The following is a 25,131-nucleotide window of genomic DNA, read 5'->3' as shown; positions in this document are numbered from 1 at the left end:
AGCCACTTAATAATCTGCTGTCTTTCTGTAATAATGCTTTTCACTCGCAGAGCTGTCCTGGGGCACTTCTGATTAAAGCTACTTCATCCCTTCCACCAGCAAGACTCTGAATATTGTTTGAAACTGATGCAATTATTTTAGAGTTTAAACAACTACACAGAAAAACTGATCGTGCTGAAAACGAATAAAATCAAGAGAGCTAAAACCTACATTTCCACTGTTGACCACAGATCCTACTAACCTACTTGTAAGGCAACAGTAGAGGGGTGCTCCTGCAATCTGTCTCTGTAAGGAGTTAAATCATCTAATGCTTTCATTTTCTGGGGGTCACTATGTTTCACCTCTGCAAATGGTTATGGAACAGCTACCAGCGAATACTTCTAGATTCCCCAGCAGGCTTTGGCGAGATAAGCTTAAAGGCCAAGGCTATTTTCACACAAAATTTAATTTGGATTATCATTTTAAGTATCTTTCTTTTCTTTTTTTCCCCCTTCTTCCCTTGAGACACACTGCCTAACTTTTGCCATTTCTGGGACAGATTCTGATACCCTCCCTCACATGCAATTGTACATTACTCCCTGAGTAATCTGGCTGTAGCTAATGAGACTACTCATGGAGTAAAATGTTCCTGAACTGGAATAAGAGTATCGGAATCTGACTCTCTGATTCCTCCTTCTAACTTTTTTCATGGGCAGCCTGGAAATAAAACAATCAGTCCAATAAAGGTCTATGGGCCCATTTCTGTTCTCAGATAAGCTCACTGATTGGATCTGGGTGGAACGGTGTAAGTGGATACTGTATTGACTAGTGGATAGGGCACTGGAGTGAGGCCACCTGGACTCTAATCCTGGTTCTGCCATTCTCCAGCAAGTCATTTATTTACCACACCTCTCCGTGTGTTTGTTTCCCCTTCCACATTTTGCCTGCCTTCTTTATTTAGGCTGCAAGCTCTTTAGGGCAGTGACAGTCTCTTACTATGTGTTTGTACAGTGCCTAGCACAATGGGGCCACAAACTCAGTCAGGGGCCTTTAGGTGCCTAGCATCATCATCATCGTCATTAATAATCCATCCCAATGATTGAAATAAAAAAAGAAGTCAAATCCATTTTCAAAATGGCATTTGCTCTGCTGGCCGTGAACAGTAAACAACGAAAAGCCACATTTTGTTCTCATTTACACCAACGGAGTTAATCCAGACTGACACTGCTGTAACTGAGACAAGCATCTGGCCCTAAATCTGTTCTCAAGATACTTCCACACTGTAGATATGCATCTACTCTGTGTACTAAATGTCCTTCACTTGTAAATTGTTAATACAATGAGAAGTGGTGGATTTTCTGGTTTTTCTATTAGCATCAAACAAGTCCACCCTTAAAATGATTGTGCAATGAGCTTATGTTCTCATTCAAGCACACAGTACCCATTAATGTTTTTTGTGGGCTGCCGTACAGATATGTTATAAAACAGCCCCAAACTGGCAAGATCTCTCTAAAACAAAAATCCAAACAAACGGAGCCTGAATTATTAATGGAGATAAGCTTTCTCAACTGATTAACAATAACTACCACAAGCCTGGATTCAGCTGCAGAGCTGAACATCTTTGTGAAACCACACAATGTGGGAGCTCTACATATGGATTACACAGGGGTAAATAGTCCATTATGGTCATTAACAGTAGATGACTAGCAGAAGATTCCAGTCAAAGCCTTTGTACATTAACAATCCCTTATGGCAGCAGGATGGTGGGAAGGCAATTAAAAGGGGGAAGTCAGTCTGTAATTTAAAGGAAATGGAACCCACTACAAAAAGGACAGGGCTCCACACATCCCACTGGGAGCAGCGTATGTGAAACATACTGCATTGTGGGGACAGAAGGCCCCTTGGTATCTTCATCCTACAGATGCAGAAGAATCCCACTCCCAAATGCTATGAGCAAAAAAAATAAAGAGGTCTTAATACTACTCTCACTCACCCTAGTGTAAATCAGGATTAAGACCAGAGAAGTCAATGGAGTAACACCAGTGTAGAACCAGGGTAAGCGAGATCTGAAAAAGACCCAGGAGACAGCCAATGACGGAAGCACTGGGATGCGATTAGTGAAGGGAACTGTATGTCAGGAGACCAGGGTTTTATTTCTGACTCCACCACTATCCCAGAGTGTAACCCCTTCCCCCCTAAAGGAGGATAATAAATCATAGCTATTTCACAGGGCTGTCCTGAGACCCACTGGGGTTAATTCTCCACTCCCTCACACCAGTGTAAATCAGGAGTAGCTCCACTGAAGTCAATGGAAGTACTTTAGTGTAAAACTTGTGTGAGTGGAGACTCAGACCTAAGGCTTCTGAAAGGCTGTGAGATCCTCAGATGAAAGGCCTGATGTGAATGAGAATTAACCACTGGCCTGCTGGCTGCTGTTGCACCCTGTGTAAGACAGTGGTGTTCCCTGGGACAATGGCACTTTCATGAGATATAGCACATAGCTAACGCCTCACAAACTGCAACTCTTACATAGAGCAGTGGCTTAGTAGTCTAAGCATCAAGTATATAACGCTTAAACTCCCTAGAGACATAAGTTTAAACCCTCAAGTCAGTTTTCTTCCTTCTGAGGTGGTTAACTTGATTTCCATACTGTTTAGGGTTCAGAAAGAGAACAATATAGCTATATCTTAGTTAGGAGTGTAAGACTGGCTACAGTATATTCCTTTCTGGATCTACAAGAATCAGATTTAGATCCAAAAAGACAATAATATCCCTTAAAAATACTGATGATTAAAAGCATATCTAGTGAAGCATAAAAATGAGGAAGCAGGCTCACTACCCAGTGCAGCAGTGAAAGCTCAGTGAATAGACTGACCGATCAACTGTTTTGTTCTATGCCCCCACTTTGAATGCATATCTGGGAACCTTTCTCTAAAGCCTTACGCTCCGTTCCATCTGCCGTGCAATGGTTCTATTTCCAAGGGAAAAGGTGTTTGCCTAATGTGAGGAAGTTATTGGTAGTACCTCTAATCAGCTGTTACCGTTAGTACAAGTGCAGTGATCAGGGGAATCAGACCACCTGTAGGCAGAGCTGTGGCTCAGTAAACGCCCGCTCAATTTAATCTCTGCTGCCCCTCCCAAAGGGATAAATAATGGTTAATTAATCCATACTGGAGATTGTGCAACAGATTGGAAATCTGCTGAGAGAAGTTATGAGCTGAGTTTGGGCTCTGCACCAGCTGACTGAGGTGTGTCAGAGTCATTACACTCAGACAAAGGCTGGCTGAGTAAACCAAGGTGACCCATGAAAGCCAACGGTAATACAGGTATGCATATTATGTTGATAACAGAAGGCTCATAAGGGACTGGATGGCTTAATGGAGTGGTAATTGGCTACAGTGCCTTTCACTGCCAGGTCACTAGTTTGACTGCAGCTCACGTTTGGAAGTGACTGAAAATCATTAGCCTTTTCATAACAAAAGGCTCTAGCTGTAATGCCAGGTATTGCTGCTGACCTGTGTGACTCCTGAAGGAACACCCCACACTTCAAGAACTGGTCACAGGAAGGAGAGTGAGTTCTAACATCAAGTTCTCTTCAAAGAGAATGTCTTGCCATCAGTCCCTCCCATATATACCAACAGGGCTCCTGCTCTCACATGGGGAGAGTGGCGGCGGCTCTCAGGCCTCGGGGCTTACACGGGCTGCATGCTTTCCAGGTTCTGGTATTAGAATGAATCAGTGGAGGGTGGGTTCTTGGTTGTCATCTGAACCTCCAGCAAAGAGCCCTTTTTGATCCCCCAGGTATAAATTTTGTACAATCAATGGGAGATGCACATTCTCATACTGAACGGCTGAATTTGGCCAGCTGGGCAGACTTCACCCCAGTGTAACTCCACCGACCTCAGTTTGTTCCAGCAATGTCCACTTAAGATGGACTTCACCTCCCTTGACTTGAGATGTTCTAATCATCACACAGACATATCTTACACATATTACAATGAATTCCTACCCCATCCCCGCTACACCAGGAGTAAATCTGACCCAGGTGGTTCTTGCTATCCCTATAAACAACAAGAACACCTCAAGTGCCTATGGTAGAGCCCTGAGTGTATAGAGCCCACAGTGAATTTATATAAGCAGCATATACTGTATGGATTAAGTCGAGGAATACTTAGAAATGTTCATTCTGCCTTCAGCAAGACTGATTCAAGCATCAACATTTTTAGCAATTTCTCTAGGATTTTGTGTGTGTGAAGTGCCTATCACAGCAAAGGGACTTTTCAGTCTGAGGCTTTGATGTCTCTCTAGCCACAATCCTACAATAGGTTTGAATTTAATGGAGATCACATGTGGCGTGAAATCTTAATAAAAACCAAAGACTTACGGCATGGCTTCTCCCTAAAAGGAAAGGTCTTGTGCTGTCTATAATGTCCTATACTCATAAATCTGGTCAATGTCTGATCCAAATTACTTTAGATCCACTTTCTTTATTATCTCACACTGCAGCAGTAACAAATAAATTGTTCGGGCACACTTAAATGTTGAGCTCATCTTTATCAGCTAGGAGCTTTTTAAACAGTATATTTCTACAGGATATAATAGCTGGTTATTGGCATGTGCTCATGACAAAGGAAGGTTTTTTTAACTGACTTAAAGCTTTTTATGTGATCAATTACTAGACTTTACATTTAAACTGATAATCTTTTGTTTCTCAGGAAAGCTGCTTACTTGTCTCAGAAAGTGCCCAGGTAACTACATACAGCTGTTTGCTATTGGGAAGATTTATTTGATCTCAGTGATCAAATCTCATCTCTTGGGGGTCATCTAAAACAGGACTGGAAAAGGCATTAGGGAATACACTATATGGAACAATATTGCACCGGCAGAGGAACGGACCTGATGATCTAATAGGTATTTTCCATCTCTACCTTCTGTGATTCCTTAAAAGTCAGTCTTGGATCATGCTGCCTTTTTCTTTCTCATTAAATTCTTTGTATGTGACAGATCCTGTGCACAGCCTAATATCATTTCTGGTGACAGAAATTTGTCTGCAAGTCTAGATGCAGTTTTAAACTTTTGCAAACCTCCTTATGCTGAGGGACATCTTCTGACTTTGGCCACGCTCTCGGAATCTGAGGACAGGCTACGATTCTCCAGTAAGAGTGAGTTGGCAATTCGGAAGTATAACAAAGCTTGTTTGGAAATCACAGTATATTATGAATCACTGGGACTACTAACACTGCAGATCTCAAAGACAGATTGTCTCCTGGCCAGCCTATGCACATTGCTATCTACTGGATTAGGCGTTCAACTAGGAGGCAAAGGGACCTGGGTTCTAATTCTACTCTGCCATTGACTTGCTGAGTGACCTGACCCATCTGTAAAATGGAGATAAAATTGCTTACCCTCCTTCGATACACCTCTCCCTACTTTGAGACCTACTGATGAAAAAAATGCTGTACACGTGCCAAGTGTTACTGTTGTTCAGATTCTGGAAATTTGTTACAGAAGCTTGGAGTCCTGCTTATTTCAATGGTTTAGCTTTGTTTTATTCCATGAGCATATAAAACCCATCACTTTAGTCTGATAATAATAATATTTTGCACCTCTATAGTGTCCTCAAGCTGAGGATCACAAAGCACTAATATATTTCATTGGAACACTTTTGCGAGTAGGTAAGCATTACCGCCCCCACTTTACAGATTGGGAAACTCAAGCACAGGGAGATTAAGTGATTTGGCCATGGTCACACAGTAAGTCAGTAGAAGATGGCAGAACTTGTGAATTGCCATCCTGAGCATTAACCTCAAGACAACACTCTTCACCTGCCAGACTTTTATGCCCACACAGTGTTGGAGGCTGTATTATTAATCTATGCCACGTTTCTCTTTCAAGTCACTGGAAAAAATGTCCTAGGTTTAGTTCTAATGCAGACCTGGGGCAGAGGGGAGAGACAGCAGAATCCTTATACCAGAGCTACATTCTCAGTGGATCTCGTGGAAATCACTGGATACTATTTTCAAATCCCTGCCCCTCCCCAGAATATTAAAGGATAAGACAGTAGTTACTGGGCTCTTTTTAAAAACAAAACAGATTGCTGATTCGGCCTGATGGGCTACTGGTTTCTTTGCACTACTGTGATTGGAAATCCACGGATTCAATACTATTGTTTATCATTGGTACTACAGCAGCACTTAGAGGCCCCATGTGAGATCAGGGCCACACTGTGCTAGGTGTTGTGCGAACACACAGTAGGAGACAGTCTTTGCCCCAAAGAGCTTATTCTCTGAATAAACAAGACAGACAAAGGGTCAGAGAGGGCACAAAGATGCACAGAAGCCAAGTGAAGCAGCTTGCCCAAGCTCACAGAGAAGGTCAGTGGCAGTGTCAATCTCCTGATTCCCAGATCAGTGCCCCACTGGATCACCCTTCATCTCCATGCAAGCAAGTCCAATTCTCCCATTGTCTGGTTCATCAAGGATTGGAGGTGTGGCAGAGGCAGCAGGCTCACTCCTTAGGGATGTGAGGAGTATATTTCATCATCTCTACAGAAACTCCTACAATGATGAAGGTTTGGGTTGTGATCTCCAAAGGGCTCCACTCCAGGCCTCTTTGGCAATATAAAAATAAGATACTATAGTAATAGCTACACTGTGTACTATTGCAACAAGCAGCTCCCTTTCCTAATCTCTGTCTTTTAAATTCAACATATATCTTATTGCATTTCTGTTGGTAAAACAATCTATCTAATCCAAAATATTAAAATTTGGAAGATGCAAGATTAAAGATAACAAGCAACTTCTGGTTAAGCAAGAGACCCAGTTTGCTTGTGGTGCCATGCTAGCACCTCAGTCTCCGTTCCTCCCGAAGCTGTGAAACCAGTCTTCTCATCTCAGTCTTGCAAGTTAACAATGAATGTGGCAACTTCACAACTGACAATCCTTTAAGACACTGTATTTGTAACCTGATGCTTTAAAGAAATAATAAAGCAAGTCAGATTTAACTCAACCAAACTGATTCTTGGAGCAGCCAAATCTCTGGCCGTTGACCTTCTATGAGCCCTTGAAACACAAGACTGAGCCATTACAAACATTGAATAATCTATCTCCCCATGTAAGTCTTCTCACACTTCTTATCAAACTGTCTGTACTGGGCTATCTCGATTATCACTTCAAAAGTTTTTTCTCTTACTTAATTGGCCTCTCAGAGTTGGTAAGACAACTCCCACCTTTTCATGCTCTCTGTATGTGTATATATATCTCAATATATGTTCCATTCTATGCATCCGAGGAAGTGGGCTGTAGCCCACGAAAGCTTATGCTCAAATAAATTTGTTAGTCTCTAAGGTGCCACAAGTCCTCCTGTTCCACTTACAAGAAGGAATCGGAAGTGGAAATACAACTATTTCATTAAATAAAATAAAATAAAATAAATAAATAAACAGAGATATCCTATCTCCTAGAACTGGAAGGGACCTTGAAAAATCATCGAGTCCAGCCCTCTGCCTTCACTAGCAGGACCAAGTACTGATTTTGCCCCAGATCCCTAAATGCCCTCCTCAAGGATTGAACTCACAACCCTGGATTTAGCAGGCCCATGCTCAAACCACTGAGCTATCCCACCCCCCATGCTAAATATCAGGGTTGGAAGGGACCTCAGGAGGTCATCTAGTCCAACCCACTGCTCAAAGCAGGACCAATTCCCAGACAGGTTTTTGCCCCAGATCCCTAAATGGTCCCCTCAAGGATTGAACTCACAACCTTGGGTTTAATCAGGCCAGCGCTCAAACCACTGAACTATACTTTGTACAGCAACCAAATTCAAAAGAGGGTGTAAAGAGCGACGACACTAACAATCCCGCAGAGTCAGAAAGGATGCACAGTGTGATTTCTCAGAAACAGAAGTTTCATCTGTGGAGTGATAGGAAGTTTGGTTCCTTTGAAGACAGACAGCAACGTTTCAAACTAGTGCTGGTTGGTATGATTCCTATGGCTGGGTTGTTTACTTGGTGCAAAGACCTGGCCAAAATCACTGACGTTTCAAAACCTGTGGCAAAAACAGGGTGTGATCCCTATAAGGCTGAAGCTGCTAACATGGGCTAGGCTGTCTGTGATTCACTAATGAGGCTGTGGGAGAGGCAATGAATGTTTAACATAGTTAACCAGGCTCCAAAAAGACCTCTAGAATTGTCTTATATGCGTGGTGATAATGATAGCAAAATCTGGCTAACACTACATTAGTCAGTGAAAGGAGCAGAGATTCACTGAAAACAAGAATGCAGAAGGCCAGCAAATATATGGGGCCAAATTCTGCGCTAATTTACACTCTATGTGATTCCACTGCAATAAAGAGGTTCTCACAGGGTATAGATCAATGCAGAATTTAGCTCATGAACTGTACATTTGAACATGTCTTTCCTAATAAGCAATGTGTGATTCTGTTTATTAAGGTGTTTTATATCACATCTAGTCCCTCCCTTGTAGACCACTGTCTCTGGGAGTAGCACTTTATGTCAGTAAATTCCAACCACTGTTGTGAAAAGCTGAATGTTTATACTTAAATTACTAGTAGTCTGCTATTCTTAGCTTAGTGGTTGTAATCACAACACAGTAACCCTTACCCAGCCACGGTTGGAAAGTTCCTCCAGAGTGACTCCGCCAGTCCTGACGACTGTACCACCGTTTCAGTGCTAACAAGTTTGCCCAGCTGAACATCATAAACACTAATGGGCTAACTCCCAATCCCACTTACTTCTGTTTAACTGAAATGGATTAAAATGTGCAGTGATATAAAGCTACAGTTATGCTAGCAATACCACGCTGTGCCATGCACAGACAACTGGAAAATGAGAGGCACCCCATGACCGGTATTCCTCAGCTGTACATATTTTGACCGAAATAATGCCGTTTCTTTCCTCTGACTCCATTTGTCAGTTTGGCAAAAAGACAGTTGAGCAGGGCCTTTGTGATTTTGGAGAGAATCAAGGGAAGAGGAGTAGATGTCGGTGTGGTACCTTTCCTTTTCCTCTCCTGGCCATGGGGCACTTCCTGCAGTACAGTGCTTTGGGGAGCAGTAATGGAGATGAAGCTAGAGGTGGGAATGGAGTTAAAGTGCAGCAGTGGGAGTCAGGAGTCTGGATTCTGTTATCTGTTCTGTAAATCAACCTCCTTGCTCTACTGCAGCGGTTCTCAAACTTTTTGTATGGGCAATCCCGGGGGCTGACAGCTCACAACCCCCACGTAACCATCTTGTGACCCTTTGAGGCTAATAAACCATGACCCCCAATTTGAGAACCCCTACTCTACTGGATGAAAGCAGCACTGAAGGCCTCAACCTTTTTTGTTTTCATAATTAATAAGGCATAATACCAACTCTGTGTGCTCCCCAGCAAGCAGAGAAGTAACAGCAACACCTACCCATCTCCCTGAACTCCATGTTCACAAGCTCCAGCCAGCAAGCGTCAATCTCATCCAGGTCATAGCGGATCACTCCCTGTGAGCACGTCCTGTGGACCTCCGAAATCTCAGAGACAGACAGACTGCTTGGGGAAACCTGTGGAGACTCCTCTAGCAGGGGCGTAATCCTAGGAGAAGAAAAGGAGAGCGTAAGAAGGAGCTGCAGTAGGTAAAGAATTTATCATTAGAAACCTGACTACAAACTATTTATCCCTAACACCCTGATCCTGCCAACACTTATGTATGTGCTTAACTTTAAGCAGTCCCATCACGAGCAGTCCCATCAAAGTCAACGGGGCTACTCACATGCTTAACGTTAAGCATGTGCATAAGTGTTGGCAGGATCAGGGCTCTTACACACATGCCTAAATTTACAAAAGTGACTGGTGATTTTGGGTGCTTCAGATTTGGAGGCCTGACTTGAGCCATGCAGAAGGCATGATGCTCAGACAGTGCTGAGCAACCACCCTGTGAAAATCTGGTGTCTCAAGTTGGGCCCTCAAAATTGAGGCTCCCAAATCACAAGTCGTTTATGAAATCTCCATGATTTTTTGGACACTAACAAAATACATTGAAAAAGATGAAGATCCAGCCTACACACAAACGTTGTACCGCTTTAACGGCACCCATCAAGTTAGGGTGAACCCTACCTAGCATGGCCACAGTTATACCGGTATAAAAGTCCATATACTGGTATAGGTTATTCCTGCATGAGAAGGGGAGTAAGCGCCACTGGCGTAAGCACTTTTATATTGTTATAACTGCAACCACACTAGGGGTTATATTGTTATAACTGCAACCACACTGGTAGAACTATTTTGATAAAAAGGTAAAAAGTCACCCGTCTAACTGACACAGTTATACTGTAACACAATCTGTGCAGACTAGGCCTAATTTACAGGAGGAAAAATGCTCATGTGCTGACACTAGATGTAGTCTTTGTAAACACCAGGGTCCCTATTCATGTAGCAACGGCTTCACAAATGAGAAGGACAGTGAACGTTCAGCACAAAGGCGAAACCCCGTGTGTTTCACCCCTGACCTCGCAGCAAATCTCAACGTTCAAGTGACCCACATTGCAGACACTCTCGGGACAGAATGCACCTTTGCAGCAAAAGCTTGTAGTGTGTGGGCACCATGGGAAGTGCAATCTCTTTTTCTACCCTTTAATGGACTTATATTCAGTGGTGTAGGCAGTGGTTTATCATTGCATCAGGAGCTGCAGTTGCACTCCCCTAAAAGGTACATGTGGTATCGTGGGAGACCCTGAGAGATGCTGGCTATTTCGACAGGATACTAAACCTTCTTGGTTATCTATCAACCCATAAGGATCGTTGCCATAGCAGGTGTTGTTTTTAATTGATATATTCGCATAAGCAGTGATTAATGCAGAAGGATGTGTGCCCTGCATCTTTTTAAGCGTGTCCCAGGAGCTGTAACAGCACGAAAAGGGCATAGATTGACTTCCCCTCCATATACCTTGGCATTGCTTCTAACTGAGAAGCAGATGGTAGACAAGACAGCCCAAACAGAGGTAAAGAAACCACCAGTGAGCAATTACATATCACTAATTTTCATTTCCTTAACATAAACAGGAATAAAGAACCTCCAGGATAACAACTCAGCTGCTTAAAGCGGTGGGTCAAGGAAGGTGTTTAAAGAGTCAGATGCGCTGCTGCTGTAAAAAAATACTTTGCGCTGCTTGCAATCCGGGTGGGGTGACTGCCTTCAGATGAGAAAGAGAAGGATGTGCCAGGGTAAACAGGACACTGCACCAAAACAAACCATTTGAGCTTAGTTGGGGGGGAGGGGTTTTTTTTATGTCTTTCAAAAGAAAAATAATGTGAAAACCGAAGAATATCCACATTCGACTTTGCTAAGTATTTGGCTTTTAGGTACTGGAGAGGCTATGCTTTTCAAAATGTACAGTAAAGCACTCTCCACAAGCATGGTGCTTTGCCTAGTGGTTAGAGCAAGGCACTAGGATTCAGGAGGTCTGGGCTGTATTTCTGGTTCTGCTGCTAACTTGCTGCACGAGCTTGGGCATGTCTCTTACCCTCTCTGTCTTTTGTTTCCCAATCAGTAAATAGGGATAACAATGCTTACTTGCTTCATGGGGGTGAAGGCATCTGAAATTGATCTATGAGCGGAAGGATGGTCTGGTCTGGTGGTTAAGGCACTGAGTTGGAACTCTTGAAGCAAGGTGCAGATCCCAGCTCTGCCACAGACTCCTTGGGCAAGTCACTTAGGGCTTGTCTAGACAAAAATTTAGTTTGCGGCAAGGTGGGGTGTGAATCTACCCAGCACTAGCCTGCCATGAGCTAACTGTCCACACAGACCCTGCTGACGCTCATTAACAATGTGTTAATGCACTTTGATCTAATCCTCTTTGAAACTGTTGGTGTGCGCCAGCAGGGTCCACAGAGACAGTTAGTGCGCGGCAGGCAAGTGCGGGATAGAGTTACTCCCCAGCTTGCCATAAACTCATTGTTTGTGTAGACAAACCCTTATTCTCTCTGCTTCCCATTTGTAAAGTAGGAATAATAATCCTTCCCTTCTCTCACCCTTTGCCTTATCTATTTATACTTTAAAATGTTTGGGGTAGGAGCTCTCTCTTACAATGTGTATATGGAGCACATAATACAATGGGGATCCAGTCTTGGTTGTCCCCCCATAGGCACCAGCTTAATGCAAGATCAGCCCCACTGGTCTTCTCCAGCGGATGGTGATCGACAGCGGAAGTGAAAAACGTTACTGCATAAGGTATCAGAACATGAATCCCACGGATTAGCAATAGAGTCCAATGCACACTCTTGGCTGAGACAGCATGAATATTTGTAAATGAGTTTTAAAACTTGTATAAAGACTGAAGTACCTCGAAGCAGAGCCCTACAGTCAGGGGTTTATTTGTTCAGGTCCAGGACTGCACACTGAAAGAATGAAGATAAACTAAGCTTATAGTCAAAGCACAGGTGAAACCATGTGTCTGTTGTTTGTGTTTGCTGGGCTACTCAACCCGAGGGAGTGAATTTGAGCTTGGGGGATACTCACAAGGAGTTTGGAATTTAGCGAGGAGTTTTCCAAACTCCCTCTACATTGCTATAACCACTGAAAGTGCACAAAGATCCCAAGTTTTATCTAGAAACTAGGCAAAGAGGTTTAGGCCCAGTTCAGTAAGATCATTAAGTAAATTCACTCTGCGTACTTGGCTTTGTAGCTGTCAGGCTTTCTGAGACTGAAACCGGATTCCAGCCACAGCATGCAAGCCAGCTGTGCAGTGGACTCACCTGGGTGCTTAGAATGCTGCTGGTTAAGCATTCACAGCAACCATTGAAAATGCTGCGGTCATCTGGGAACTTTCCTTTTCTCAACAGCACTTTCCTTTCCAAGAAAGCCTGCCAACTGAGGACTGAGGTCCTGCCTTCTTGTGCCCGCTACACTTTCCGGAGTCCAGCTCTGTGAATGCCTTATTGTACCATTATGCTCCCTAAATCCTGGCCTTAGGATGTAGAAAACTGTTAAACAAGCATCTTACCAAACAACAACAGTTTGCAGCTCTGTAGAGCCTTTCATCTAGGGAGCCCCAAGTGTTTTACAACCATGGATGAACAGAGCCTCACAATATCCCCAGTTTACAGATCATGGAACAGACTGGTCGGTCCAAACTTGTCCACACAATGAGACAGTGGAAGACCTGTGAATAGAATCCAGGAGTCCTGATTCCCAATGCCTGCTTTAACCTCTAGTCCACACTACTCTAAATTTAGTCTACCTTCCCTCTCTCTTTTTAATGATGCTCCCAATCACCTAGTTCTGCACAGGAAAGCTGCCCACCCTGTGATGCCATTACTTGCCCGACATATCCCTGCACACAGCTATGTCCAGGAAGGACTTAACAGCCATTCCAGACATTCCTTTTCTCCCAGAAATCACTCTCCCTCACTTTAGTCTGAGCAGAACTTATCGCAGACTTGTGCAGAGCCCCGAACCTGCAACATTTTTATTTGCAAGTTTGATCATGAAATGATTTGAATTAACACAAATGTGCATGGGACTCGGGTTAGCGCTCTCCTTACTCCTCCAGCCCAGCTCGGGCAGGTCTGCGTTACACTGGAACCTACTAGGCACGCTACCAAGTCTGACGCTGCCTCTGGCACAAGAAAAACCACACAGTGCACTGAGCTGTGTTAGGCTCTCTACAACAAGGCTTTTCCTTAACGCTAAAAGGGGGGTGGCCCCATCAGTCTTTCATTTATTTTTACTGCTCCCTTAAGGTAATCCTTTAGTCAGCCCTAGGCAATATGACAATGATACAAGAGAGAGCAGCTGTCAGTTCTTTGGGACACTCAATCATTGAATGCGTTTTCCCCACACAGCCTGAGAGTTTGCTGGCTTACCTCCCTCTGCCACCCTGTCCTACAGCCTTAGGAGCCGCCCATACAACAGGCTGTTCTCCTGCACCTCAGGAGCTTCCACACCAGTCTCACTAGATGTAAACATGGAGCTGCTGATTTTGTTTTATAAAGCAGCTCAGTGGTCTGAACACAAGCCCAGGAGCCAGGAACTCCTGAGTGCCAAGCCTCCCTCTCCTGCTGTCTCTGCGGCCTCAGGCCCTTTCTGCCCACGTTTCCCCTTCTGCTAAATTGGCTTCATAATATTACTGACTTCAGGAGTAATAAACATGACATCACATGCAATTTTTAATGGCGTATCTTATTCTTTTTAAAAACAGATGATTGTTATCCATAAGAATTCATCTGTTCTTCACACACTCCATTCTTGCCTCTTTTACCCTGCATTCAGCAGAATCCCAGATTTCAAGAGAGCCATCAGGAATGACCAATACGAAAGCTTTGGGCCTAGGTCTCTGTGGGAACAATCTATCTTTCGAGGAATTAAATACTTTCCTCTCACACCATGAAGAATTAAGCCATTTTTTCTCTTTATGTGGTGCTTTTATTTCTTTCTGTCTTGCGAGCATTACTACACATCTGTTGGCAGCAACCTCCCACATGTTTTGATTCCGAAGTCAAACAAATAACCCTACCTCCAGCTAAATCTGTCTGCATCAATCTCCTCACATTGGTCCCTGTGATATCAGAGGGTGTTTTCCCCCTCAGAGCTCACTGAAGGGATCACTGAGAATAATCATGTGGACGAAGTGCCACTTCAGGAAAGAAATAGCCAGCCTGGATTTTTATATATACTGCTCTGTACAGAGCTGGGAAATCTAATGTGAAAAAGCACAAGTGAAAAGTAGGCTACTCCAGCCTCCGCTGAGATGTGGTAAGCCAAGCTATGACAGCTATTACAGTCATTTACTTTGAGGGCTATCAGATGGGGACGAGAAGCCAATGAAACTCTTGTTATTCTTAGACTGTGAAGCTAGAAGCAGAAGAATGTGGTTGTTAAGGATAATGCTGCTTTTTCAAGGAGCTCAGGAATCCTGCCTCTCTCTCAGTGAGGTACTGTTTCCATAATAATGAGCCGATGCTGACCTACCCCAGACAGAAAGGAGAGACTCTGTGCCTAGGTAGTCAAGTATCAGGGGGTAGCTGTGTTAGTCTGTATCCACAAAAACAACAATCTGTTAGTCTTTAAGGTGCCACCGGACTCCTTGTTGTTTTTGTGCCTAGGTAGGTTAGCAGCTTACACAGATGGACAGGCAGACATGGGGCTTTAAGCCTGATAGGGCTCTCTGCACATTCCCAATCACACACACCCTACCCCACCAGCCACAGTACCACCAACAGGCAGGGGCGGCTCCAGGCACCAGCGCACCAAGTGTGTGCCTGGGGCGGCAAGCCACGGAGGGCGGCCTGCCGGTCGCTGTGAGGGCGGCAGTCAGGCTGCCTTCGGCGGCATGCCTGCAGGAGGTCCACCGGTCCCGCGGCTTCAGCGGTAATTCGGCGGCGGGTACGCCGAAGGCACAGGACTGGCAGACCTCCTGCAGGCATGCCGCCAAATCCGCATTACCAGTGGACCTCCCGCAACATGCCGCCGAAGGCTGCCTCACTGCCGTGCTTGGGGCGGCAAAATACATAGAGCCACCCCTGCCAACAGGCCAGGAAGTATGTGTGTGGGGGGGGTAATCAAAGGAGGTGATGGGGCCATGCCTATCTTATTTTGTATAGGGGGTCCTCTGCAAAAACCAGGCCATCCCTTAAGGTACGTCTTCACTTACATCCGGGTCCGGATGTAAGCAATCGGTTTTCTGAGTTTGATTTATCGCGTCTGGTTAAGACGCGATAAATCGATCCCGGATCGATCCCGGATCCCGGAAGTGCTCGCCTTCGACGCTGGTACTCCAGCTCGGCGAGCGGAGTACGCAGCATCGACGGGGGAGCCTTCCTGCCGCGTCTGGACCGCGGTAACTTCGGACTAAGGTACTTCGAATTCAGCTACGTTATTAACGTAGCTGAATTTGCGTACCTTAGTCCGAAGTGGGGGGGTTAGTGTAGACCAGCCCTTAGTTTTGTACAATGATCATTTGTGATCAAATGCTCACCCCTCCCACACAGTGCTCAGTAAGGAGTGTGTGCAGTTCAACAACTGCCCTTGCAAGTCGCGTAAGTGCATCCCAGGGATCCAATACTATCTCGCAGAAGGCACTGAACTGACAAGTCTTTTCTGGAGCTTTGCCATGCAGCAATATTTGATCAACTGTAATTGTGGGTGAGCAATCTGAGTTCAAACTGGATGATATGGGATGATACATTAAAATCCCCAATTAGGAAATACCGACAGCCAGATACCAATCTCTTTTACACTGAGTGACCCCTTTCGCCCTGCAATACAGCAGATCAGGATCTGCCTGCAAGTCCTCGTTCTACATTTTGAAGCTGTTCCTCCCTTGTCGAGAATTAAAGGGTGGAGCTCTTTTTTCACCCTCTGAATGAATGTGAGGTTAATGCTTTGTCTTAGGTGAGATGAGTTGGAAACATCAGCTCAGCCATCAGACACTGAGCTCCCATTTCCCAAACACAGTGTCCCAGAATTGCCCATCACATGAGAAAGCCTCTTCTCAAGTCTATTATCTACCAGGCCTCAGAGATGTCAAGGTGGCCCCACTCTCTGCCAGTGGAGGAAGGGCTACGGGTTCAGTGCTTCCACTCTCTAGACACACTGAGTAGTACCCTACTCCACAAGCAGTCCCACTGAACTGACACAAGCCCTACATAGGAATGTACAACATTACAGCTACATACTCCTGAGAAACCTCAGGATGAACTGTTTCATAATATGATGGGCTACCACGCAGAAACTCACTGGAATTCCTCCTTGCCCACCCTCCCACACAAATGGAGATTGTCTTGGGGAGGCATTGCGATTCAGGGCCCAGTCTAATTCACAGAAAAGTTAATGGAAAGGCTCCTACAGACTTTGATGGGTCTTGGACTGAGTTCTTGAGCATCTGACTGGAAACATTAATGGTCAGAAGATGGGCTACATCTTGCATTGATTTAAATCAGCATAGGCCGATTTCCACCAGCAAGGCATCCTGCCCTGCATCTCAATATACCTCAGCTACTGCAGTGAGTTAGTCCGGTGTTCCTGGAGTCACTAAGATCAAAATCTGAGCCTGAGACTCTTTGAAGCTATAGAATCACGTTGTAAAAGGGTCATTTCACTTCTTCATCCTTCCCAGCTAGATAAATTGTGCCCAGCTCTCCCCTAAATACAGCAGAATTCTTTTTACTTCAGTGAAGTTAACTCTTGAATTACATCAGCGTAAATGAGACGAGAATCAGGCCCGTTGAGTATTATAGTCTTTACTGGGGGCCAGATTCTGACTGTGATTGTAACGCCACTAGCATCAGAGAGAGTTACTTCTAATTTACAGCAGTGCAAAAAATATCAGATTTTGCTCCTGGATAAGACAAACCGAGGTCCTGTCTGCTCTGTGTAGACGTTCAAGCTCCCAGAACATCATTTGTAAGAGCAGGGATGTCCTGACCAAATGCGATTACACTGCTGTATAATGTGCTGTGAGCAAGCTGTCTACTACCCTGATGGCACAGGAATCCTTGTAGATGATACCGCAGAAGGTGGCTGCCCTCCTGTATGTATATAATGAGTGGGGCACTTTGGGATGCTTTGGAATGAAAGGAATCACATATCACACTTATGGATTGGTTCTGGACACTGTGTAATAAGAACCAGGATGAAGAGAAGCGAAGCGAAGCTGCCTCATCTGCCATTAACTTCCTGGATGGGAAATGAGCAGGCACTCGCTGTCAATTCTCCCGCATTCTTCAGCAACTTTATAGCATCACGTGTCACACTTGCCATGAGCATGACAACAGTGTCACACATAATGACATGCAATCACAGGAAGAGCTAGAACTGAAAAGCAAAGCACGGTGCCAGCTCTGACAGCTCTCTGCAAACTCAGGAGCTGAAGCTTGCAGCAATATTTGCACAGATCACATTTCCTCCTTGAAATATCACATCGTGACACAAATGTCAATATACAAACATGCTGCAAGGAAACAAACAAGCACAAAGCAACAAACTTTATTGTATTACAGCCTTCAAAAAAACGTCTGTGGCGGGGATATTTCGGATCATGCCAAACCTGAGGGCCTGATTCTCCCCTCACTTACACCGCTGTGAACTGGGAACAGCTTCAAAGAAGTCAGAGAGTTACACTGGTGTAAATGAGAGGACAATCAAACCTGCTATCTGTGCTTACAACTGATTTTAAAATGGGGCTGTCAAAGAATTTATCACAGGAGATGCACACTTCTTAGACATGTTCCCGGCACTGCTCATAAAGGGGGGCACAGCTGCAGGGGTGGGGTTGATGGAACAAGGGACCAGCATGGCCATCTCCACTCTGTATGCCAGTTCACTGACAGTGAGGAGTTAACATGGGCAGACAGGGGTTCTCTCTGAGAGGGTGTGAGTGGAGGAAGGGGGCAGTGAAACAGGAAATGACAAACTGCTTTATATTAAAGATGGGCTGTAGCTGAGAAGTCTTAGAGATAAATTCTGTACTGACTACACTCAGTACAACACTACTGAAGCCCATAACTGGCTTCCATCTATCTTAGGTAATATGTCCTCTGTTACCATAGTATGTGAGCGCCTCACAGCCTTTAATGTATTTACCCTCACTGCACCCCTGTGCGGCAGTGCTATTATCCCCATTATACAGATGAGTCACAGAGAGACGAAGTGACTTGCCCAAGTCACACAGAAAGTCTGTGGCAGAGCAAGGAACTGAACCTAGGTCTCTCAAGTCCCAGGCTAGTGTCCTAACCACTGCCTGCTCATTAGCCACACTGGCCACTGCCATCAGAACACCACACTTCAGCTGCAGGAGCAAAAGATGAGAATATGTGGCTCAGCGAACAGAGCAACAGCATGAAAATCAGGACACCTGGGTTCTTTGTCTTGTCCACTGACTTACTGCATCACCTTGTGCAAGCCACCTAATCTCTCTGTGCCTTGGTTTCCCCATCTGTGAACTGAGAATACAGACCTGTAAGCCCCTATGTAAAGCGCTTTGAGAGCTATGGATGAGGAGTGCTATGCAATTGCGAAGTATTATTATGTGCTACAGGAGCAAAATGCAAGCTAAGTTCCAAGAAAGATCCAAGGGGTGACTTCAAGGAGCAATGCACGAGGAAATACAACCACTGTCAGTCAGCCAGTGAAAGATGCCACTGTAATAACCTGGGGATAGCACCTCCAGATTTCTGGCCAGGATTTTGGAAACTAAACAAAGACTAGCCCTCAGAGATTCCCTCCCAGGTTTTACACTGAGCCCAGTGCAATCTAGGATAGGGCTTTGGGTCTCTAGTAAATTCTGTATGAGTATTCATACAATGCAGGCATAAGCAATAAAACTTAGACTTATGAAAATCACTAGCAAGTGTCAGTGCTTTGAGTTAAGGAGCACCCAGTCACCTGGAACATAGGAGTCACCAGGAACATAGGAGTCACCAATGCATCTTGCTCGGGACCAGCCAGAACTGACATTAACTTATCCATTAACCTAGCTTTCTGGTTACAATGCAAAGCAGCAAGTCTATAGTAAGTCACCAGGAAAGCTCAGCACAGTGGCTCTTAAAGGAAAGCCTAATGCTCTTTTGGAAAAAATATCCAACCGCAATGAATATTTCTGTTTCACTGGTGCAAAGAGATGATTGAACAGATACAAGGAACTATACAGCACAATCAGGCTGTAAGCCTTTATTAATCCTAGTTATGTAACTTGCTTACTGAACAGCCAGCTGCAACAGGTGATCCTTTGAAACATGTCCAGTTGGTGATGCGCAAAATGTTGATCTTTGAACCTCAGCAGAACGAAGAGTTTATTTTTAGCCCGGCATAAAAGTGCAAAGATTAATGTTCTGCGTGAATATCAAAGGGACAGCATACCTAGGCAATTTACTATATTGACAGTCATTAGAACTTACTAAGTCTGATAGAGATGCAAGTGCAGACTGATGGTGGCTGGGGGATCCTTTATGCATTATCAGTAAATATGATACTGCCCTGTTAATGGAGCACTGATATGCATAGGTCCCGTATATCATTATCCCTCTGCAGAAAGGAATTTAAAATACAACATTGCTGAACCCAATGTTGAGAAACTGGAAAGAAGTAAAGGCTTGTCTACATTACCCGCTGGATCGACGGGCAGTGATCAATCCAGCGGGAGTTGATTTATCGCGTCTAGTTTAGATGCGATAAATCGACCACCGAGCGCTCTCCTGTCGACTCTGGTACTCCACCAGGGCGAGAGGCGCAGGCGGAGTCGATGGGAGAGCGTCAGCTGTCGACTTACCACAGTGAAGACACTGCGGTAAGTAGATCTAAGTACGTCGACTTCAGCTATGCTATTCATGTAGCTGAAGTTGCGTAACTTAGATCGATTCCCCCCTCACCCTAGTGTAGATCAGGCCTAAGCCTTCACCCAGTCTTCCAATCATCTGGCTAACGCTGGTAATTGCTGTGTTAGCTATATACTGAGAACCTGAAAATGCAAGACTGTATTTAATTCATGGCTTTGAGATCCCCAGAATACCAAAGGTGCGGATTGAAGTCTATAGTTGCTAATGCCACTATCAATGGTAGAGCCCTAAATTAAGGTTTCTCCAACATTTCAACATAAACATTACAGTTAATTTTCTTAATTTCAAAATGAACTGGATTTTATGGAACAGCCACTGTTTGCTTGCTCCTTACATGCTAACTGATTATTAAAAACATATTTATTAATATGGAAAGATGTAACCGATACAGTGCATGATGCATTGTTATTGATCCTCAATAAATATCTTTAAAACAAGCCACTGATATTATGGAAAGTGTCTTATGATGTCTAACTCAAATTCATATTGGGGAAAATAACTAAAGCATTACTGTATTTGTTTATTACAGTATGATATTGTTTCCATGGTTCCTGTTCAACTGCAATTTACTCACCACTACTAAGAGTATTGTAAGGAATATATATTAATACAAAGTGTCTCTTGTAAACAGAACCACTAAACTTCATGTGATTTTGGAATTTCCCTTTATTTGGCAGGACTCCAGCACCCTAATAAAAGTGATTCTTTGCACCTACTATAGATAGCACTTATATAGATCCCAAAAGGCTTTACAAATGTTTAATAATTAAGCTTCACAACACCTTTTTGAAATAGGTAAGCAATATCCTACCCATTTTATAGATGGGCAAATTGAGGCCCTGAGAAGTCAAATAACTGAACCAAGGTCACACAAGTGGCAAAGTCAGGAATAAGAATTGCTAATGCCCAAAGCCTTGCTCTATAAATGCAAAGTATTCCACTTAGGAAGGAACAATCAACTGCACACATACAAAATGGGAAATGATTGCCTAGGCAGAAGTATTGTGGAAAGGGATCTAGAAGTTATAGTGGATCACAAGCTAAATACCAGTCAACAGTGTAGCACCGTTGCAAAAAAAGCAAATATCATTCTGGGATGTAGTAGCAGGAGTATTGCAAGTAAGACACAAGAAGTAATCCTTCCGCTCTACTCCGCGCTGATACGGCCTCATCGGGAGTGTCCGGTTCTGGGTGTCACACTTCAGGAAAGATGTGGACAAACTGGCAAAAGTCCAGAGAAGAGCAACAAAAATCATTAAAAGTCTGGAAAACATGACCTACGCGGAAAGATTGAAAAACTGGGTTTGTTTAGTTTGGAGAAGAGAAGACTGAGGGGACATAACAGTTTTCAAGTATACAAAAGGTACTCAAGGAGGAGGGTGAAAAATTGTTCTCGTTAACCTCTGAGGATAGGACAAGAAGCAATGGGATTAAATTGGAACAAGGGCAGTTTAGGTTGGACATTAGGAAAAACTTCCTAATTATCAGGGTTGTTAAGTCCTGGAATAAATTGCCTAGGGAGGTTGTGGAATCTCCATCATTGGAGATTTTTAAGAACAAACACCTGTGGGGATGGTCTAGAGATAATACTTAGTCCTGAGTATACTGAGTGATAATACTGAATGCAGGGGACTGAACTAGATGATCAATTCAGGTCCCTTCCAGTCCTACCCTTCTATGATTCTAAAACTGACATTCTGCACAGTAAGGCCAGGGTTTTCAAAAGTGTTCAGGACCCATCAGCTCCCACTGAGGACAATAAGAGCTGTTAGATGTTGAGCTTTTTAAAAACCTGGCTGTCAATGCAGTAAATCGACTCTGAGACTGGCATAGCTATGCAAAAGGAAAGCCTATTTCATTCCCAATGAAGTCTCCTGAAGTGTGTAGAATTTGGCAGTGCCCAGGTAATTGTTGTGAAGCTGTTCCTATTAGTCTCATGAAGACAAACTCTACTACCAAGGTCTTACAGTGAGATTAAACGGATCCAGTAACTGGTAGCTGAGCTCACCCTGGACTCAACAGTGACTTTAGCAGTGTAGTTAGTTCCTGCTCTATGATATGTACAGAGACAGGGTAAAAACTGGGGGCCTGAATATAATTTCACGTACGCTGGTTTTATGCCAGTCTAACTCTTCTGACGTCCATGGCGTTACAACAGATTTGCACTGGTGTGCGATTAGAACCCACCCCTGCGCCTAGATCTTCTGAAGTCCAACACTGCACCTGTGCTTCTCAGCCTTGGGAAGCAAAAAGCCCTTACTCTGGATTATCGGCATGGGGACACACTCAGTGCTGCCACTTGAATTATGATCTGTATTGCTTGATATGAGACGATGCACAAAAGGATGCTGCACATTTTCCAATCAGTTGTAATAATAGCATTTCTGTGAGACTTTAGTGGAAATCTACCCCTCCAGTCTGGTACCAAACAAGAACAGCTACAGTTACAGATGGCTGAATGCTTGGTTCACATTTACTGAAGGTAAGTTTTAGATTCTCTGAGACAGCAATGCACTAGAGGCCAGATGCTCCACTGTCCAGGATCTTCTGCAGTAGTTTACACCTGTGCAGAATGATTAAAAAATGCTGCTAAATCAGTGCTTTGCACTCATGTAAATGAGAGCACAAGGTGGTGAATCAAACACTTTCCCCTGTTATGCTGCATTTTGGGAAGGAAATGCTGCATTGTTTCCCAGTGCAACCATCCTTACCCTTTGTATATGTCCTGCACCAACAGCTACTTACAATGACACTGATGCAGCTGACAGAACTGGATGCTGAAACGCCTGTGTCTTGAGGTCAAGTAACAATCCAGGTGCCCACTGTGTCACACCAATCACAACACCCTGATCACTGATCACACTTGCTAGCAGCAACAGGCAGTTATGACTACATGTGGACTTAGTCCTAGGCTTCTCCTAAATGGAGGCTGTCAAATATGTTGAATTAAGTCATGGATTTTCGAGATAATGTTTCTTGAGTATAATGTGCTGAGGGATCAAAACTCATTTCACTCAGGCCTTGTCTGCACTGGGAGAGCTGACTTTAATAAACCCAGTTTAAACAGAGTGCCCGTTCACACAGTTTATATGCAGCTTGCCTGGCTCATCTGTATTCAGAATTGCCCTTTGAAAATCACGTGCAGAAGTTTGATCTAAATCAGGTCCTTCACTAATCTAGAACACTTGTTCAAACATGGCTCAGTAATGGCCAGGGAAACTGTATTTGCACCTTCAAAACTGTGTCTGCTAATATAATTGTATCTGCTGTTTACGAAGGGGCTTAGTGCACACAGGCAAGGTGGCTGGGACAGATTGTCAGACTTGGGACTGGAGAGGAACAAAGAGAGGGTTTTGGAAGAATGTTCCAGGGTAGGCTGAACAGGAGGGTCCCAAGCCATGTCATAGGCTGCATTCACTTGCACTGGTGTAAAATAGTATTCCTAAAAGTCAACACATCCCCCTCTGCCATATGTAAACACACACACACACACGGGATCAGGTACTTCAGAGACATTGCTTGGGGCGAGGCGGTGCAATGAAAGCAAGGAAGTCTACAATTTAATAATGTGACCGTTTAAAAAAACCTGCACCCTTGATTTATAACAATATGAAAAAAATGGCCATTCAGGCCCCGCTTCCACTATAAACTAAAGGGAAATTGGTGACCTGAAAGCCATACATCTAAAGAACAAGGCAAATGTGCTCAGAGAATAAGCAAATGAAGAGTTAATTTAAGTTGCCAAAGTTTGCCTAGCAAAGTGATGGAACATCCTCCTTATCAGGATCACAGAGCAAATCCTCCAGCCACAGGCAGGAGGGACAAGCCTTAGTGTATAACAATAAACATTTAATTTTAAAAAAAACCTTGCTCCGAGTGCTTAAATTCCTGAAAGCAGCCAGCAGAGCTTTCCTTTTAAGTCCTGCCTGGTCTTTCACAAACAACATTTCTTTGTACTCCGCAAACTATCTTCCTTTTGAAAAATCCCTCCTCGTGCGCTGTCCCTGCTGCGGTTCTGATGCTTGTTTCTTGAATGAGAGAAGGAACAGAACGCAAGAGAAAAACAGCTTCCTAAAAATATGTGCGGACTTTTACCAAGCAGCCATTTTGTCTTATACTTCTCTGATTCAGATGCCCAAGCTGCCTGCACATAAATGCCAGACACGTTGCCATGGTTATCTCTGTTGTGTTAATGTGTCCATTTGGGGACCGATCCCAAAGCTAATCAACTTCCCTTGCCGATGGCCCTAATAGTACTTTGCAGTGCAATTAATCAGGCAAACGCAAATGATTACACTGCTGCCACTCGGCTTCATTCACATTTCCACTAACTTACTTATAAACCTAGAAGATCTACATAGGCAGGCGGAGGTTTTGCTGGCATCGGGCCATAACCTTGTTTCACTTGGGAAGTGATTTTATGTTGCTCAAACACACTGCAGTGGAAATGCATCTCTGTTTTCTAGAAAGAGGAAAAAACACAGAGGCCATTCTTATTAGCCTGGAGTATTTTGTACTGCTCCAAAGTCAGCTCCTGCCAAGTCTGGTTTTACAAATCCATTAGCAAATTAAGCAACCCTGAGTTACAGCAGGTGTGTGAATGTGGGGAGGAGAGAAGTAGTATGAAAGACCCCTCAATGTATTTAATAATAGCCCCTTGTTATATCTCCACAATTATCATTGGGAAGAGACATTCTGCTTCATACACCTTAGATTAAGGCTTTACTTTCAGATACCAGAAAGGGTTAAATACACAGTGCAATCCTGATGGTACTTGAGGTTAAAAAAATGAGGATATCTGCAGCAAGTGTGACCAATGTCATGATTTTATT

At 44.0% G+C, this 25,131-nt stretch overlaps 1 protein-coding gene across 1 annotated transcript in view; it reads right to left on the bottom strand.

Annotated features, from left to right (window-relative positions):
- Positions 1 to 25,131, bottom strand: part of JADE2 (jade family PHD finger 2) — a 136,582-nt gene that overhangs the window by 47,785 nt on the left and 63,666 nt on the right. Inside the window, exon 5 of the mRNA XM_065409261.1 lies at positions 9,396 to 9,562. Coding sequence (XP_065265333.1) covers positions 9,396 to 9,562 — 167 coding nt within the window. The remainder of the gene's footprint in view (positions 1 to 9,395; positions 9,563 to 25,131) is intronic.

Source organism: Emys orbicularis, chromosome 8, assembly GCF_028017835.1.
Source record: "Emys orbicularis isolate rEmyOrb1 chromosome 8, rEmyOrb1.hap1, whole genome shotgun sequence".
Lineage (NCBI taxonomy): Eukaryota > Metazoa > Chordata > Testudines > Emydidae > Emys > Emys orbicularis.
Note: the sequence above shows the minus strand (reverse complement) of the source record. Positions and strands in the feature narration are given on the sequence as shown.